The sequence below is a fragment of the Poecile atricapillus genome, chromosome Z, assembly GCF_030490865.1.
Source record: "Poecile atricapillus isolate bPoeAtr1 chromosome Z, bPoeAtr1.hap1, whole genome shotgun sequence".
In the NCBI taxonomy this organism is placed as follows: Eukaryota; Metazoa; Chordata; class Aves; order Passeriformes; family Paridae; genus Poecile; species Poecile atricapillus.
Window position 1 is genome coordinate 85,343,535 of NC_081289.1, and position 19,160 is coordinate 85,362,694.

Sequence of the window (19,160 nt, forward strand, 5' to 3'; positions counted from 1 at the left end):
CACACAAAAAAAATCCCACAACAGCAATTCAGTGGACTCAATTCTTTAGCAAGTATTATTTTGCTATTTTTTAAATATATTTGTATTATTAAAGTACCTTTCAAAGTCAAAAGCAAACAAGGAGTCAAGTGCAGAGTACTTGGAGGTGGATGGCAATGACTTTATTAGCATAGTTATCACAGAAAAGAACATGTTTGTACAGCTCTTTTTTTTTTTTTTAGCTGAACAAAGTTTTTATGCACCTAAGTTTATTATTAACAGGAAGCTGTAAAATCAAACTGATGACTGCTGCCAAATCTGTGAATTCTCTCTACACAGAAACTCAGAAGACACTTTGTGCTCCTGAACAAGATGTGTGCCAGTTCCTTCAAAAAGTTAGCATCTCCAAAGTTAGCTATTGTGCCCAGTCCAGCAAACACCCAAAGAGAACAGTAAAACAGATTAGTTTTCTTCCCAGTAAAATCAACAAATACAATCTAAGTTGTTTCAAAGGTTGGCACAGATGTTAATAACCACCAGTGCAATAACCTTGCAGAGTTTTAATGGAAATGACTTGGCACATTTTATAATTCTGCTTTAAAACAGTGATTCAGCAAAGCATACTGACTGGTTGTGTGTTAATATTACACAGAAAATAAATTATTATTAGAATGGAGCCAAGTCCTGCTGTTATTGCATCATATAATAAATGCTATTAGATAATACTAGGAAGGAGGAATAGCTTTTAAAAATGTCCTCTATTAATTTTTAGCAATGAGTATCTGAAAGCTTATTCTTCTGAAAAAAGGAACTTTACATGGAAAGTAACTCAATTTTGTTATGATCTAATGAAACATCTGTTCTGATAGTCTGATTATTTGAAAGAAGAGCTCAGAAGTGGTAATATGATAAGTATCCAGAATATAAAAAAAACATAGGAGCCCAAATCCCTCCCAGTAAGCACTTCAATAGCTGCTTTAGATTTGTGAAAATATCTAAAATTTAACTTTCTAGTTCCCAAATGTCCACTTTAAAAAATATTTATATATACTTCTGGTGGCTTTCACTATCTTGCTTCACAACTCTTACAAGGCTCCCTTACTAATATAAAGAGAAGACATCCTAAAACAAATACGGAAATTAAATGCTCAAAATGAGATTCTCTACACAAATTAAGAAACACAATGCTAAGCAAGTGGAAAGAACCTCATTGTCTCATCAATTTCAGGGTAAACATCTGGAAAACTAAATGAGCATAGGAAGCATTGACAGACAGTATCTCAGCATGAAACTGTAAGGAATAAAAGTTGCTTAAACAAAAGTAACAACCTGATATCCAAAATGCAGGCTATGAATTTTAGAAGCTCCAACTCACCATCTGAAATTCACTGTTTTCTAAAAAATATGGAGCTTCTTTATGCAATTCCAAAGCCCTGTTTAGTGTTATAAAGAGACTTATTTAAATGATAATTCAGGATATGAACCTATTTGATATTTTAATTCTATGTTTCCTCCACAAGTGTCATTGAGATTATGCAGCTGCTTCATAAACCAATAAAAATGCCATCTACTCTTTGCATATCATTGGGGTTTGCCTGACAAGCTGCTGGAATAAAATAGCTTATTTTGTGAAAAAATAGCTTATTTTGTATTATGTGAATGAAACATATTTAATACAGGATTTATAGGAGACAATGCATTTGTTTTAAATCATAGAAAAAGCTTATTTACATAAAGAATGTGCAAGATGTTGAAACTGTGCATATCTCAGCCTGCTTCTTCATGCTTGGTAGCTGATCTGCCCTTTTTTTTCCTGTTAACTCATATATTGCCCACTGTAATTTCAACCTACATCCAGAGCTCCATCATTTTTCTTAAAAGAATTTCAGTAGCAGATCATTAATTAAATTCCATGTAGCATGGATATTAAGAAGCCAGCAAACATATTTGTTGATTCAAACAGCTTTAACAAAAAATACGTGAAAGTAAATAATGTTTCATTATACATCTGAGAGAATTTTTAAAAAGTATACTTATTCAGAAAAGGCACTAACAAAGAACTAAAGCAACATGTTCTTTGGGAAAAAATAAAAAAAAGAGGTAGTTCAGGGTTAAACAGAGAGGTAAAAGAAAGAGGGTGTAAACCATGTGAGAATGAAATTTTTTGGGGCTCTAGGGCTGAGAATAAATATATGGCTAAGAAAAGGTGGCTGGAGAACTGAAAAGGGAAGTAAGACAGTGTGACACGTGTTCTTCTAGTTATGATCCTCCCCCAAATTTACAGGATTCTTTCTTTCAATTCAGGCAGGATTTCCACCTGGAGTAGTGAATATTGTGCCAGGCTTTGGACCCACCGCTGGAGCAGCAATTTCTCACCACATGGATATAGATAAAGTATCTTTCACAGGCTCTACAGAGGTAATACAATGAATGCAAGAAAATATAAGCAGGAAATGTGCCCCTCTGATTCCCAGCAATGATTTAATGCCTTACTTAGTCTGTGTAATTATTTTAACTCTTTTCTTTCTTATGGCTGCTGGTTTATTAAACAAAGTCTGTTTAATGATTTGTTGGTTATTATTAACTTTAAACATATTTAAACAATATTTGTTGCTGGAAATTGCTGGGAAGCCCTTCAAACAAAGGCAGTCCATGAGATACAGTAGGTTCTAATATAGCAAGGGTATTTCAAGTCTTACTCATTTAAACCAAAACTTTTTCATAACATTGTTTACTCTTTTTTTAAGAAGTTCTGTTATCTTTAAGTTTAATAACAGCAGGATGACAGGAAGTTACCTAGGAAACCTCATTCTTCAGTCTGCACACGTTTAGGTGTAGTGACAGATTTTTGGTATTTCAGTGACACTTAGTACCATCTGGGTGGTCTAAGAAGACTGTTTGAATATGTATCTGTTTAAAAGGGAGGTCACTGTTAATTTTCCCTAACCTTCACTCTGAAGAACTGTCAGTGCTATAATTGGAGTTTTCTCATTGCAAGCTATATATAGGATTAAGCTACATATATATAGGATCAAGCTATATCCTTGATACAATTCATTGTATTGTCTGTCTACATGCATGCAAAATGGAAAAGCTGCCGTCTGGTCCCTAAACTTCTTGGATGTAAACTCCAAAGATAAATATCATTGCCCTGTGTCAGGGATCAGTACACACTGAGTGCAAGAGCTATGTTCACTCTCAGAAATCTTCAGCTCTAATGGGAAATCAAAACAACCCAAAACCCCTAGAAATCTGCGAAATATCCCACAGATGTTCCCAACAGACAGTGACAACTAGAGTTCCCAGCTCCCAGTGACCCTCCACAGGCAGATGGACCAGAAGGGTGTATTCTAGAACTTGGTGACTGTTCTCTTCTAGCAGTGCAATTTAGCAATGAGAAATGATGTCAGGAAGGCTGACAGAGGGAAGAAGTTTGTCCGATAGTTGATACACACAGGCTGTTAGAGACCAAAGCCACAAGAGTTACAAGCAGATTTTTCCTTCACAGCTTTTTCAGGGCAATTCATAGTAAGTAATTCCTTTAATCATGTCATCAGTAGAGAAAAGCAGGGTAGGGGTTCTAGCTTGCAGTGTCCACTTCCTCCTCTTCATTCATCTAAGAGAGAAATTGAAACAAGGAAGAGTGTCCATGCAGCCAGCGTAGATTTTCTCATAAACTTTTTGCATTAAAAAGCCTTCTCAAGCATAAAACAGAGGGATTTTATTCTAATGGGAGTAACTTGTGCAGCAGCAACCTGTGCCTCCTTTAGATTAGAGATACATGAAAGTAGAGTGGTAGTAACCAAAAAAGCACCATGTATCTTTGGCAATTAATATTACAGGGGAAAACTCTTACAAGAAAACATTTCCACTTCATAGGGCACAAGTCCCTTGCACCTGACTCTTCTCAGTTGTTTTATTTTAACTGATTTTTCATGTTATTACTGGGATAGTAGAAATCTCTTAACTGATCTTCGCTTTTGTGGAAATCAGAAAAATATTATAGCAGTCATTATGAACATTTTGGCATTCAGCTGTCCTCTCCCTATCTTTTAGGTTGGCAAACTGATTAAAGAAGCAGCAGGGAAGAGCAATCTGAAGAGAGTTACCTTGGAACTTGGAGGAAAAAGTCCTAACATTATATTTGCAGATGCAGACTGTTAGTAGCAATTTTATTTTATTAACTACTACAATTGCACATCCAACTTGTTTTTCCCTTTATTTTTCAGTAAATTATTTGAACCTTTTCAAAAAAGAAGTAATTTTTAATGTTTACTGACCATGCTGTGATTTTCAGTTAAATTGCCGCCAAAATTGATGGCTCCTGAATAGATATGGACCTCTGAAAACCTGTTCACTCTTAATGTAATTAATGTTCATCCTAATGAAATATGAATGCAGAATGAAAAGCAGATAGAAAGATCTTAAACAGGTTTTTTAGCTTTTTGTCTGAATACTCTTCTTGGCACTCCTAACAGGGCAAATAATGTCAAATTTCCCATACAGTGCCTGGAGGTGAGTTCAGCTAGGTGTATCATGATACTCTTGAGAAGGGTGGTTTGGACATAATCAAATGGTTGTATATCTGTGTTTTAAAGGGCCATAAAAACAAGAAATGCTAGAAAAGGAAATTAGACGGGTGACAAAGGATAGTAAAGAATTTATGACGTGACAATTCAGGTTTATGATCTGACAAACTCTGCATTTCTTTCCAGTGGATGCTGCAGTGGAATTTGCCCATATTGGTCTGTTCTACCACCAGGGACAATGTTGCATTGCAGGGTCTAGGATTTTTGTGGAAGAGCCTATTTATGATGAGTTTGTTCGCCGAAGCATTGAAAGAGCAAAGAAGTATACGCTTGGGGATCCTTTGAAGCCTGGTGTACAGCAAGGCCCTCAAGTGAGTAATATTACAAGTTTCCAGCATAATTGTGTCATGACATCACAATTTAATGTCTTTCTAAACTTACTGTTGCAACAGCTTCAAGTCTAAGTACAGTTTTGTAGAGGTTAATCTGGAGTACAAGGAAGAAATCAGAGTGATTGTTGTTTGTGGCAATATCATCGGCCTAAGGTCTCTTTCTCTTTTCTAGTTCTTTTTATTATTGATGGGGAACAGTTATAAAAAATTGAAATGCTTTGAGAAAGCTCCAATGCAAGATCTATAAAAGTGCAAGTACAATCACCCATGTCATGTTAGAGCTTGCTAGCTTTCCATTCATAGTGCCACTCTTAAGTGACTAGCTTGAAGAAATAGGAGTTATGATATCTTTTCCTCTTTTTCAAGGTACTAGACTTTTATTATACTGCTCTCAGTTTTAGAATACTACACAATTAAAATGCAAGGGTTTTTTTTCCTCAAAAATTATACCAACAGCTTTCCCATCAAATGAACATTAAAATGCACCACTAAAAAGTATTGCTTTCACAATGCTGTGAACTCAATAGATCAGAGTGCTGTTACAATAGTTCTCATCTTGTCTTATTCTTGCATCAGTTTATACTGTAGGATATGGAATAAAAGCATGGAATAAAAAGCTGAGTAGAGCCAAAGAAAAAGTAGGAGACAAAACCACTCCCATGCATTTTATAGAGTAAAATATTCTTTATTGTTTATGACAATCATGTTGAGTAAAAAAAGACACCCAGTAAACTGGAAAAAATGCACTCCAAGCCACACAAAATTTGAGAAATCAAAAATATTATTTCAAATCCTGGAATATGCTCTGATGCAAGATAATAAATTCAGCTGAAGAAATTTAAAAGTCAAAGGATAGGAAGATTCAAAAAAGTAAACTCCATTTGTCTGGTGTACAGCTAATATAAAATTAACAGAAATCCTCTCTCATATTATTGTGGCTTTACTGAGTTTGAATTTCATGCTAACAATTTAAATGAGACATGTAAACACACTCCTACTAAAAAATTAAGGAATTTAAACATATGAAAAAAGCAATAATGAAAATATTTGAATGAACATTTTTCTCTTCCAGTCTCATAATTTGCTTTTTTAAATTTATTTTTCTCTTTAGCAGCATTTAGCTGAAGCTTAACTATTTTATGGATTAGAAAATTACTCCTTTTAGAACTGGTATGACCCCATTTAATGGAAAATTGTAATCATGGGGTGTAGCTGTATTTTTTAATGGTAATTATGTTTAATATCTCTCTTTGTCTTCATATATCTTGTTATGTTTTGAGTAACTTTTCCTAGAAACAGAAAATTATAGTCTGTATCAGGTCTATTCTCTGAGGTCTATTGCCACAGAGAAAAAGCCACATTTTTCTCCAGCTCATGGGGACACAGGTTTAGGATAATAAGCTAGAAGACCAACTGTTATCAGTGTGTGTAGTTTTCATTCCTGAAATATCTTTTCATTTAGATTGATAAGGAGCAGTATCAAAAAATCCTGGAGCTAATTGAGAGTGGGAAAAAAGAAGGAGCCAAACTGGAATGTGGAGGAGGTCCATGGGGAAACAAGGGCTACTTCATCCAGCCGACAGTTTTTTCTAATGTTACGGATGATATGCGCATCGCCAAAGAAGAGGTAAATAAATTTTCAGCAGACTCTTCTCTCAGTGGAAGTCATCTGTTTAAATGTCTGTACAAAATATCCATTTAGAAGGTCAAGTGACTACATGAAAATTTTCTCATTAAAGATGTCGTTCCATCCTGGTGGTGTTTAAAGTGTTTTTCTTGTTTTCTGGTGCCTGTTTCACCAGATTGCCCAAGGAGGCAGAGGAGTATGAGGCTGCCCTGCCAGCAAAGGCTCCTGCAGTAGATAAATGCTGAGGTTTGGATTGTTGCATTGCTCCATACTGTCCATGTCTCACATATCAAAGTCACACTGACCTGTAACATAGATGAAAGCCTTGGAGACACAACTTGTGAACATTTTACCCTGCCTAAGGAGCCCCTTGGTGCTTGTATGCACCAGGCAGCTACTTTGCAATATGAGAAACTAGTTGGATTGTGCTTCCAGAGGCATTTTGTTGGTGGCTTATTGTTTCAGCCCTGTGGGGTTATTTAACTTAGATCAGTTTGCAGATGTGTCTACACATTTTTGAAGAGTCTGCTACTGTCTCAACTAAGATGACAATTCTAGGCCACCAGTGATTGTCTGGAAGGAACCAGAGAAGTTTGGGAGTGCTGAGCTGCCATCTCAGCTAGCTCTCTACATAAAAGCTCAAAGTCAAGTCATGACCTCTTCACTGTGTTTTTTTTACATTTATCTTAAATAATAACCACTGCAAATGGGCTGCAATTAATGCCCATTAAACTACATACTATAAAACTGATGCAATATGCTAAACGTACTTACTACATCCACCAAGAGTCAACAACCTGAGTAAAAATGACTACAGCACATTTAGAATTATTTGTGACAGGGAGAGGGTTGTAAAATATGATAGAGCTGTATGAGACAGAATCTGGATTGTTTCCACCATACTATGAGTCAAGTAGGAGACAGCACAGAGTTCTGATTTTTTTGCAGTCAGTTCTATTAGTTACCCCTTTGTCAGCAGTACAAGGACTGCTCCTCACATTATTTTAAGTGTAATGAACAAAGAAACTACAGATAGCCAGGACAGTCTAAAGAATTTTTGAGTTTTGAAGCTCACAACTTGAACACTGGGGGAATGTTCAATGTTTTTCTGATCTATGGATATCAATCCTTACAACTCTATCTAGAAACCAGCACAAAAACCTCAGTCAAGTAGAAAGCTTGCAGTCTATGGAAATAGAACAAGTTAGATGTTGTAATGCCCCTCCAGCCTTGTGTTCTGTGATAGGCATGGGCACTTCTGGGTGCCAACTTTGGACAGTGGTAGCAGGAAAGCCAAATCTGAGGGACTATTCTCTTACCTGACACCCTTATGGAAAGCAGAATTAGTTGTTTCACTAGGAGTACATTCTCAGTTGTGCAGCTAACTGCAGGGATAAAAGTCTAATAGTAGATTTAGGTGAAGGAAAAATTGAATGTTTTTCTCAACTTTAAAAATGGACCTTGTCCAGAAAACATGAGTTTCTTGGTAACCAGTACAGATAGCTAGCACACTGTGACACCATGTTAACTACCTTTATGATGGGTGCAATTTAGTCATTGTTTATTTGTTTTCATTATTCATTTATTGTTTTATGAACTATTTACTGTAGGTACTCTTGACTTCATAATGAAAACATCTTTATGCAAGTTTAGACTATTTTTTAGAACTTTATTCCCTCTTAACTGAATGAATCTGGGAATAAGGCCATCTAACAATTCATAAATTACTTCAAATCGTAAGTTCTTCCAGTTCACTTCATGTGTTTGATACAGATATTTGGACCTGTTCAACAAATCATGAAGTTTAAAACCATAGATGAAGTTATCAAGAGGGCAAATAATACCACCTATGGCTTAGCAGCAGCAGTTTTTACCAAAGACATTGATAAAGCACTGACATTTGCAGCTGCCCTTCAGGCTGGAACAGTATGGTAAGCAATGTTTTTTTAAATTATTACTTCAGATGTGCAGGTGTCCATGGCACTAATTGTAAGACATACTCACAGTATTTTGCATGGTCTTTTTTTTTTATATTTATTCCTTGTCTTCTTTATAGAGGTAGATCATTGTCTCTTCTGTTTATTCTTCCCACAAGCTTCCCTATTTAATGTGTTACTAAATTATTACTTCTTGTTAGTCTTCATACAATTTTCCCACAAACTTAGTCAAAAAAAGAAACTTACTTACTAAAAGAAAAGGAAACAAAATAAAATGTTGTGAGAGTGCCCTTTACTTCAGGATCTGGGGATAACCCAATAGATAATTTATGAGATCAGTTTTGGTATTGTGTAAAGAAATTAGTTATCTGAAGTTCAGTGGCCATTTGCCTCGGCAGAACATCCATCTGTGATGGGAAAGATAGATAAAATGTGATTGAACAAATAAAGGATATACAAGCTATGAGAACTACTAAAAGGACAAATTTCCAGCAATGGAAAAGAAGAGGCACCCTATATGGAGTTGGAAAAGAAAGAGCTAAGAAATTAAAGAGTGAAAGCTTGGAGGCATAGCAGGGTCCAATGACAATCACTGATGAAGTTCTGGATTTCGCTACAGTTATTTCAATGCACCAGAAGGAGAACAATCAATTTTATTTGAATGCAAAACCTGTGTCCAATTTACATTTTATCTGAAAGCACTTGAAACCAGCATAAATTCCTGCCCAGGTCCTCTGATCTAAGAACATATTCTTTCAAAAAAGTATGTTAAGAGTGTTGACTTCAGAGTTGGTATTCTTTATATGGAAGAAAGTTTGGAATAAAAGTGGAATACTTGGGATTTGCTCTTACGTGATTGGTGGTCTCAGAATCCTTAGCTATGAACAGAATCTCTTTTGTTGAAACCAGTAGACTAGCAGGAGCATAGAATATAAGATATGAAAATAGAGAATATTTGGTCTGACAAGGTTGTAAAACAAAAAGAGCTTCTCAGCTAGGAAATAGGATGAGTATTCTGCCAAAATTCTTCATACCTAAAAATATGCCTCTGAAATTCCTTTCTTATTCATTATTGTGTCTTTGTTCTCAACTGCAATACAGAATAAGGTTTAACTGAGTAGAACCAAACAAAGCTTCCTAAATATATAGTGAAACTACCCTGAGTTTATCTACTAGAATGATAAACTCTTATGCAGAACATTTATCTGTGGGTAATCTTTTGTGAGAGAGCTTATGTTCAAATTAGGAATTTTTTTGCAATGATCAGAGAGAGATATGACTGTCTCTCTGCTTGAAAACCCTTGCTGAGTTTTAGTACTCTGATAATATCTGTAGCTGTTTTTGATGTTTCATCTATCTTATCTCCAAACTACATATATTTTTGCAAATATATGCTTAGATACTGTTTGTGACTATCACTATAGGCTTTTTAGAGGTGACAAAAAAACACTGATTTTTCAGAAGTGAAAAAAATTGTTTCACACTGTCAAAAGTAATATTCCTATTTTTCCAGGGTTAATTGCTATAGTGCATTGTCTGCTCAGTGTCCCTTTGGAGGTTTTAAGATGTCAGGAAATGGACGAGAAATGTAAGTAAATATTTTTTAAACTGTAGATTCACAAGAAATTCAAAAGGAAATTCCAAACCCCAGCTTAAAATATGCATAGCTAGGATGTCCAATTTGAGATTTTGTCAAATTAGTCTCTAGAGAGCTTAGAGGCATCACATTGTCAGAGGCAACATCAACCAGCAATTCCTCCACTAAGAAAATAAGAAAATTTCTTAGATGCATACTTTTTCAATATGACCGGTTTGCAGCCTACTGTGGCTGTGGTATGCTGTTAAACAAAACTGACCATTGTGTTTATGTTTATGTAGAGAAACTGTCATTTTCATGAAGATAAATCTGTGGATAATTTATGAAACCCCCTTTAAATGCTAGGTTTTGAAAACACAAGGCTATCCAACATCCTTGATCTAAGATTTTTCAATTAAAAATTTGTGAAACTAATGTTTTTACAGTATATGCCAGCCAGGTCAAAAGTTATGGTGAAAATAACCCTCTGTAGTTTTGGACCTTTGTTTATTTTCCCGGGAATAGAAGCCAAGTAACATACAAATATTATAAACTAAACAAATTTTTTCAAACTTCTAAGTTTTTATTCAGTTACAACTTGAATTATATCCTGTCTTACTTGTATTCAGTCTTTGCAAATAATGTCATATGTATAAACTATTTTTAAAGCAATGACTAAATTACTAATTACAGTACATGTAAGCCTTCTTTTTCTTATTAAGACAAATACATAACACTTCTAATGAACCATGGAAGTGATTAAAAATATAAGTGAGGCACTTCAGAGCTTCTTTTTATGTAGTTTCTTCAGAGATAAAGCCTAGTGTTTTCATACTTGCTCATCACTGGACACAATCCGTTTCTGATGGCAAAGGTCCCACTGACTTCAAAGGAACGGTCAAGCCAATGTTGAGAGCTTTAGAAAACTGGAAATTGAAAACCTTCAGTAATTTAGGCCATTTTTATCAAAGACAGCTTTGCCTTTGTTGTGTGCCAATAATTGGGAGATAATCAATTCTGAATGACAGCCTTTTTCAGAAATATTAATTGGATTTATTTGCTGGAAATAATAGACTATTAAAAATGCTCTCTATAACAGTACATTTTGAAGGAATAAATCTTTCATGCTAACAAAGTTTTCAGGCTCAAAGTCACAATTATCAGACCAATAAAAATATTCCCACTAAAGGTCAAGGAAAGAATCATCACCAGATAGATGTCTGTCATGAGAAAATTGATAAATATATGACAACAATTTTTAGTAGAAGAGGAAATATCTGTGAAAAACCTACACTGAAAAAATTAGGATGTGGTTGTGTTAAGCCACTGACTTCCTTGATCCACAGAATAAAATTCTCTGAATAATTCTTGGAGTGATAACACCATTATGAATTAATCTACTGAATGTCATATATTAACAAAATTCATCTCCAAAATTGAAGAGAAACAGTAAACATTTTCAGCCAGTACAAGTGTCCTGAGCACAGATTTCTGCCTTGCTTGTATGTCTATCTAGGAAAAACAGCAGTGAGAACTGCGTAATATTACGCTGTAGCAAACCCTTGCTCATAGAGCAATCAGTTATGTCTAAATAGTTCAACTATATCAGATGTCAAATATTTAGGAACACAAACAAGCTTCATCTCATCACTGAAAACATAAAGGTGAAACATGCTCATAACATGTCAAAGATTTTAACTCTTTTTCACTGAGTTTTCGTCATGGAATAATTTAGTCCCCATTTACTTGAGATGAAGTCCCTATTCTTTGACTCTGGAGAAAGTTTTGACATCAGAAGAAGAGCTTTACAAATAACTTGTGCTTTACAAACATACTTGTGATGATGTAAGTTGTTCTTGAGCTGCTGTACAGAAATACAGTTTAGAAATGCTTTAATTTAAACACCACTCCCAGAAATAAAACTGCTGTCTCTCCCATTTTTCCTTTCAAAAGGTTTCCAGCAGCAGTCTAGCTGCACAGCTGCCTTCCAAATATGTCCAATGTACTTGTTAGATATCTGGCCAATTCCACACTACTACTGAAAATCCCATCCAGAACAAAACTCATATAAAAAGCATTAGCATAAATGTTGCTCTTTGTTCTCTTTTATCTAGGGGAGAATACGGACTTCATGAATACACAGAAGTTAAGACCGTCACAATCAAAATCCCTCAAAAGAACTCGTAATGCTGTTTGAGGTGCAGAAATTAACATCTTCAAATGAATCTGAAAAGGCTATCTGAATTCTTAAGTGTTTTGTTGTCCAAGTGATTCATTACATATTTTCTGCTTTCTGACTGTATAAGAGATACCTTCGTACATTAACAATATAAAGAATAGCATAGAAAAAATTAAGGTGATTAATTATGAAAAGAAATCTTTAATGTCTGTTCCATGGTTCATTTTAAAATTCATATCCAGAAAGATCTACTCTTGTTTGCAGTTGTCGTTCTCTGTAGTGTTATGAAAATTTTACTTTTTCAGTATATTCTACAAGTACACTTTGAACTTATGTGCTCTTTTAAGTGTTAGATGGCAAATTCTCATTGCATTTTCTTTGTGGCCTTAAAAGCACTTAAGAGTAGTTAGCAGATGTTTCTATGTTTCTCTAGATATATTTCTTAGACTATTAAATTTGTTCATCATGCTACATGAATGTAATCTCTATAATGTTAAAAAATATTAAAAGTCACCTACAAAACCTAGTGCTTCTCCCTTCATTAGCCTTTTCTATTACACCAGTTTACCACTGGGCAATATGTACAACAGAGGCACCGGTGGCGTGTTCAGGTAGTCAGAAATAAACTACATCTTCTATATTGGGGATAAATATATTTTGCCAGTATTATAACTGAAATAACATGAACACACACAACGGTAGACAACTTGGCTTTGCAGTGGTAAATGCTTAACAAATCTTAACAGACATATGAGCAAGAAACATTGAAGAGAAAGAAGAGGAGAAGAGGGAACACAGCCTCCTTTTTAATTTATACCGGCTACATTTTTCCTGTACTCACCTTCTTTCATGTAACTTTCCTGTTCTCTTCCCTCTTCTTTCCTCCTCTAATCCATTGTCTCTTTTCATCCTTTTTTCCACATCTTTTCTTATAGCTGCATAGTCTCACAAAGGCCCTCTTTAAACACCTGTGTCCCAAGCAGATCACAAGCTCAGATCTGGCATTTCACAGTTGTCTGGCAGCTCAGCCTCTGAAGGCCTCTCAGCTCCAGCAGCCACCAGATAAACCAGATAAGCAGATGTGTACTGCCCACAGACAGCCAGTACACAGCCTGCTACTGACAGGCTCCTATTTTCTCAGGACTGGATCCAGAGCCACAAGTAAACTCTTGCTAGACAGGCTCAGACTTAGAAGCAACCTTTTACGTAGTATGACCTCTGCCAATAAGTAAGAACATGGCACAACAAAAATTTTTAAGCAGCAAGCATGGAGAATTTTCTCAGTATTTAAAGGAAAGAAGGTTTTGTTGATTTGGATACACTGGTCATTTTAAAATTATTTTTCTTTTTAATAAGATAAAACAAAATACAGATGAGACTTTCACCCTATGACTCTTCTTAAAATGTCTTTTTCCGTTAAGGACTTGGACATAAAATTGCCGGAAAATAGGTATTTCTCTCCATAGCCTCTACATTATCTATTTTTGAAAGGTATCCATTCCAAATCCCATATTCATGCCTTTAAAGCAACTTCATTAGACATAGGTTTCAAACAAATTGAATTCTTGTTCCCTTTAAGAATCAAGCACAGCACTAATAAAGGAAAATAAGGAAGGGTGAATCAAAAGTAATAGTGTACTGTGAAATAATTAGCAGAGATTTTTCTGCAGACAATAGTAGGCAGAAGAAAGCAGAGAAATAAAAATATATGCCATATAAAGTCAAACCAACAAAAAAAAAAAATTAAAATTAAGCTGCAGATAAGAAAAGAATGACAAAATTACCTGAAAGACTTTAAAACTGGGACACAGTATTAGTGAAAACACAAATACAGTGAAGGTTTTCCTGTTTTAAAATAAATTGAAAGCTATTTTTAGAGTTGGTGTGGGTCTCTACAATCTACAAAATCTCTACCATCGAAATTCTGCTTGTGCATTCAAGAGTAGAAGTTTCAAAGCAGGATATATAAGCCAAATTGCATTAAGCCTACATTTGCATTTTGTCTTGGATCGGGAGGGCAATTCTAAAATTATATTCCTGATCTTCCCAACTTCCATTCTTTACCTGGAAGAAGGATACAAGGGAGCAAAATGGGGTTCCTTTTTGGTGGCATTAAGCCAGCAGGCTCACACATGGTTTCTGGTATAGTCCAACAGCTGTCGCCATCCAGGTCTTAGAAGCAGACTAGGGCTAGTCTGAAGCAGCTCTCCTCTGAATGTGTGCTATGTAGGCAGCTGGTTCCCTTCTCCTCAGAGTGTGCTTTGGCAGCAGAGGACTGCACATCCAGTCCTACCCATCATGCCCGTGACTACAAGCCCAGGCAAAGAATGACTTTGGAATATTATGCAAGGAAAAGGAAAACACAGTACAGGAGAAGAACCAGCTGGACCCTTGTATGCATGCATATTTTTTCTCCTTAGAACATCTAAAATATTTTAATGTTCCCAAAAATATTGTAAATATGTATTTTAGTTCCCATTTGACAGTCTTGATGGGTAAAAGAAAGCTGGCAATGGTCTTGTTCTGTCAATTTTATTTTTTCAATGTGATCAAAATGTGACATCTAGTAGTGACTTGAAGCCATATTTGAAATGCCTTGAGTCAGAGAAGTGCTTTCATGTGTATATTATGCATGGTGGGGGCAAGGGAGGAGAAAGAGAGAGGGAGAAAGGGAGAGAGGCAAAGACTCACTCAGCCGAGGTTTAACACCCTCATCATAAGTCTTCATCAGAATCAAGTATAGATTTGGATTGATCTGATGATGCATTGAAGTTGTTCCCAAGAAATGCCAATGTAAACAGATACACTCTTTGGCCTCTAGTAAGCTTAAGGGATTCAATATTTGTGTCAATCCTTTAAACAGTTACAAGGCAAACAAGGGCTCAATTTTCAATTTCATAGTCCAGTTTGACTTACATGAGCACATTAGTTCACAGTGTATGATGATGCCTAGGCCAGAAAAAAGGAAGAATATGGACCCATTTGTTCCTCAGCTGCCGGTTTACTGACTCAGAGGTCAGGGTGGATTTCTCTCAAAAATGCACACACCATTAGTAGTGTTAATAAAAGACATGTCCGTCTGTTAATAAAAAGAAATGTCATTTCAAAATTAGGTGTGTTTGTAACTATGTTCATAATATTAGAGTCTCCATCTGATGGTGAAATATCTTTGCTATGTCTTTGAATTATATATGTACATAGGTATGATGAATTGTGATCTGAAAAGGAATAAATGAGGAACTTAAGTTCTGCAAATATTACACAGGTGATTAAGGAGGCCCTTTCTTTTTGGGATTGGATCATTATCATGTTACTCCCATTATGTGCCAAAGCAGCACCATTGAAATTTACTGGAATGAAACACGAGAAGAGGACTAGTTGATCTCTATGTAAATGTTGCTTATAATGCCAGTGAAGTTGTAGTCAGTATTTCACAGAGGATGAAATTTAATGAGAGAAATTACCTTGTTGCATGTCTTTTCAAGGCCCTGAAAACTGACTGCTAGTTGACAGCAGCAGTAATTAAATTTTAATTTTATTTTTGAAACCATGATACTTTTTCCTACCGTTCTTGAAGGCAATGTCTGTCTACGTAAATAATGTAGAGCAACATTCCAGCAGATTTAAGTGGGACTATTTATTTTCCTAGTGAACTCTGCTTCCATCCCCTTAACACTGTTAAAGGCGCACCTTTAATATTCATGGAAGTATGATCAGGAACATGATTTTGCAGTCTTATTGGAAAGTTCTCTGTTTCAAGCAATTTTATACCACATAGAAAAGCAAGCTCTAGAAACGTGGACTCCTTAGAGAGGTGGCAAGAAATGGCCCATTTTCTTGCCATCAGTGAGGTGATGCTTGCCCCCTTCTCTGCCTCTGACACACTCTTTTCCTTTAAGAGAGAGGAAGCTTTTGAATGGCAACAGAGGGATAGAACGACCTATAGGCTATTTCAGTCAAAACAGTGAATTTGTAAAGAATTCTCATTCTGTTTCAAGTAAGAAAATTACTGATAATCCTTCACTACCAGATATGCAGGCCTTAAGAAAGACAAGGGAAGATATGGAAAAATATTCAGAGCAAGAAAGGCATCTGGCTTGGATAAAAAGTGAAAATTCCCTGATGAAATAGGTTTTAGGGAGGAATTTGAAAGATGTGAACTTGGCAGCCAAAAGGTTTTTTGGGGAGAAGAGTAGATCGTCTGGAACATGAAAGATAAATGCAGAAAAGACAACTACAAGTAAAGAAAGGAAAAAGGAAGGGAGCAGTGACAGAAGTATAAGGATTCTGATAAGGAATGAAAGCAAAGGATCACCCTGAGATTCTGAAAGATCTCACTGTAAGATCTCATTATAATTTTGAAAGATTTAACATGAACTTGAGTAGATGAAATGTTCTTCTCCATCCCCTCTATCTCCATGTTTGCTGTCAGCCTGTTTTTGAACTACCTGATCCTTCTGCTCTGCCTCTTTTCATTCTAGTCATGGTAAAATTCTCTTGATGTTAGTGTTTTCCACATATTCCCTCTTAAAACTGAGACTTAGGTAAGTCCTTATTATTAAAAGTCCACTATAAAATAAAGCAGTAAAAAAAGGTCTCTGGAAATTTGGAAATAATACTTCCCTGTGAACTCAGTAGGAGGTCTGAAGGACTGAATTACAACTTCTATTACGCTGAGAGAAAAACAGTGACTTGATGAATATAATTCTCTGGAAACAAAAGCAAAAAATTCTGGAAAACCAAGTCAGTCAGTTTAATGTTGCATGAAAAATAAGGCAGGCATAATGATCCCATAAACAGAACTGTGTATTCGGTCTTCTGACTGTTGAAATCTGGCTTGTGAAACAGCTCTCAAAGAGCAGCAACAACGATGATACCTACACAGTATTTTAAGCTGGCCATGGAAGAGGAAGAGACCATAGCTGCTTTTGAACATTACTAGCAGGAAAAGCAGAGAGGTTTGACAGAAATATTAACCAAAACACCATAAGGTTGTCCTTGATGGAAGCCAAATAGAAGTGGCCAATTCTCCCAAGTAAAATGGTTAGTACTATGTCTAGATAGGACATTTGTGGCTGGGTTCTTCTTCCCCTTGGACTGAGATTAATGAGAAAAAGGCAGTTTTCTCTTGTTTGGACTTGGTTGTTTATTCTTCTTTTATCTATTTTACATATATTCAAGGTACAAGGAGCTACGTGCACTAAGATAGAAAGGTGCAAAATGGCTAAGATCTTCAAGGTCTTTTATATGTTCATTTACTCAATTAACAAATGCCAAGTAAATTATTTTTCTTAGTGATCCAATGACCCAGCACCTGTGTGCTGCACTGTGGCATTTTCTATCCAATCACTTACTATTACCCAAAAACTTCTAGAAGAAGAAGAAAGAAGAAGGACAAGAGACAACACCCTAAATCCTCCATCTTCTCTTCTGTTTTCTAAAGTAGTTTAAGCTCCAAACTTTAACTTTTTCGCACAGTGACTTAAGAAAGCTTTCTAATTTACACACTTCTAGTTTTTCTATTTAACAGTTGTTTTCAGGATGTTATATGAAATTCAGTGCTTTCTTGGATGTCAGAGCCAGGTGTCAGAGATAAGGGCACACTCTCTGTGTCTCTGTGACTCCAACAGTACTGAGGATTTTTTAGAAGGAAGAAAGCTAGAACAGATAGCAGCAATGAGAGGATTTGTTTTATTATTTTAGTTCATAATCTCATTTTTCTAATATTTCTATGTGGAGCAAGAGATTATGACTAAATAATAGCTTGACAGTTATCAATCCAAGATGCTAAGGACATAAAAAGCAATTTGACAAATTCTGACAAGCTTTCAAGTTATTAAACATAGTATTGCACCTGGCCACGTTCCTTTCACTATCAGTGCAGAAAAATCCCTTACTTTTTTCACATTCTTTATAGGTACATTTTCATATACAGCTAAAAGGCCTTGATAATACAGCATGGCCCATAGAGCACAAACTCTGCTGCAGCAAACAAAACAGTGCCTTTGATCATCAAACCTTGACAAATGGTACAAGCTATCAAGCCCTTGCCTGTGGCCTTCTTGCATGTTGGTGACCTCAGTATTTTGGATTCTACATTCATTCTGAGTATAGCCCCTTATAATATGTAGTGCCCTATGCTTATGACTAAGGAGTACACTGTGGTGACAGCAAGAATGAGACTGACAACATTTGAGCAATATTAGAGATGTATTGCCCTTAGAAGAGAAAAATGTCCGACACAAAGATAAGTGATCCAAGTGAGAAGCAACACTGTCCACAATTACCTATATTCAAGAACAAGAAAGACTTTTTGGGAGTGTGATGAAACGAAAGTGTCATGTGAACCTTCTATTTAGAGCATAAATATGCACAGACATGTTAGCACTACTTTAAAACCCATACTATGGACAAGCATGGGGTATTGCTAAACAATACATGTGTTTTAGGGATCTGACTCATGCATAAAGGATCTTCAGCCCGTATTATCCACTGTGTTGATGGCAATCTTTTAATGGCAAAAGTTCCTGTGAACAAACAATCATGGTCAAAGTAAGAGTAAGGAGGTAAAAGAGAGAAGTACTCGCAGCTCACAAAAACAAATTCCATGTAAGAAAAAAAACCCCTAAACACGTAGCTTTTTTGTTAGTCTTCACTTAATATGATTGAGAAATTAAATTTTGGAGTTATTTACATGCGAATTAGCCATTATGGAAAGAGTCCCCTCTATTGAGCTAAAGATACCTTGCAGTGTGAAAAACATCTTGCTTCATGTCTTATATTTTTTCCGATTTTCTGATTATTTCCTTATGTTTCTCTCTAGACATCAGCAAACAAACAGAAGAAGGCAACTGAACACAATGATCTTAGAGGTCTTTTCCAATATTAATGATTTTATTCTACCTAAAGGAAAAAAAAAAGGGTTCCATTAACTCTAAAGA

The 19,160-nt window shown here is 35.7% G+C and overlaps 1 protein-coding gene across 2 annotated transcripts in view; it reads left to right on the forward strand.

Annotated features, from left to right (window-relative positions):
• The window catches only part of ALDH1A1 (aldehyde dehydrogenase 1 family member A1), a 30,697-nt gene extending 17,952 nt beyond the window's left edge, over positions 1–12,745 (forward strand). For both annotated transcript variants that reach the window (XM_058827730.1, XM_058827729.1), the window contains 7 exons: positions 2,284–2,397; positions 4,036–4,138; positions 4,695–4,879; positions 6,363–6,527; positions 8,301–8,458; positions 9,978–10,052; positions 12,155–12,745. In XM_058827730.1, coding sequence (XP_058683713.1) covers positions 2,284–2,397; positions 4,036–4,138; positions 4,695–4,879; positions 6,363–6,527; positions 8,301–8,458; positions 9,978–10,052; positions 12,155–12,227 — 873 coding nt within the window. In that variant the 3' untranslated portion in view covers positions 12,228–12,745. The remainder of the gene's footprint in view (positions 1–2,283; positions 2,398–4,035; positions 4,139–4,694; positions 4,880–6,362; positions 6,528–8,300; positions 8,459–9,977; positions 10,053–12,154) is intronic.
• Positions 12,746–19,160: the final 6,415 nt, after the last annotated feature.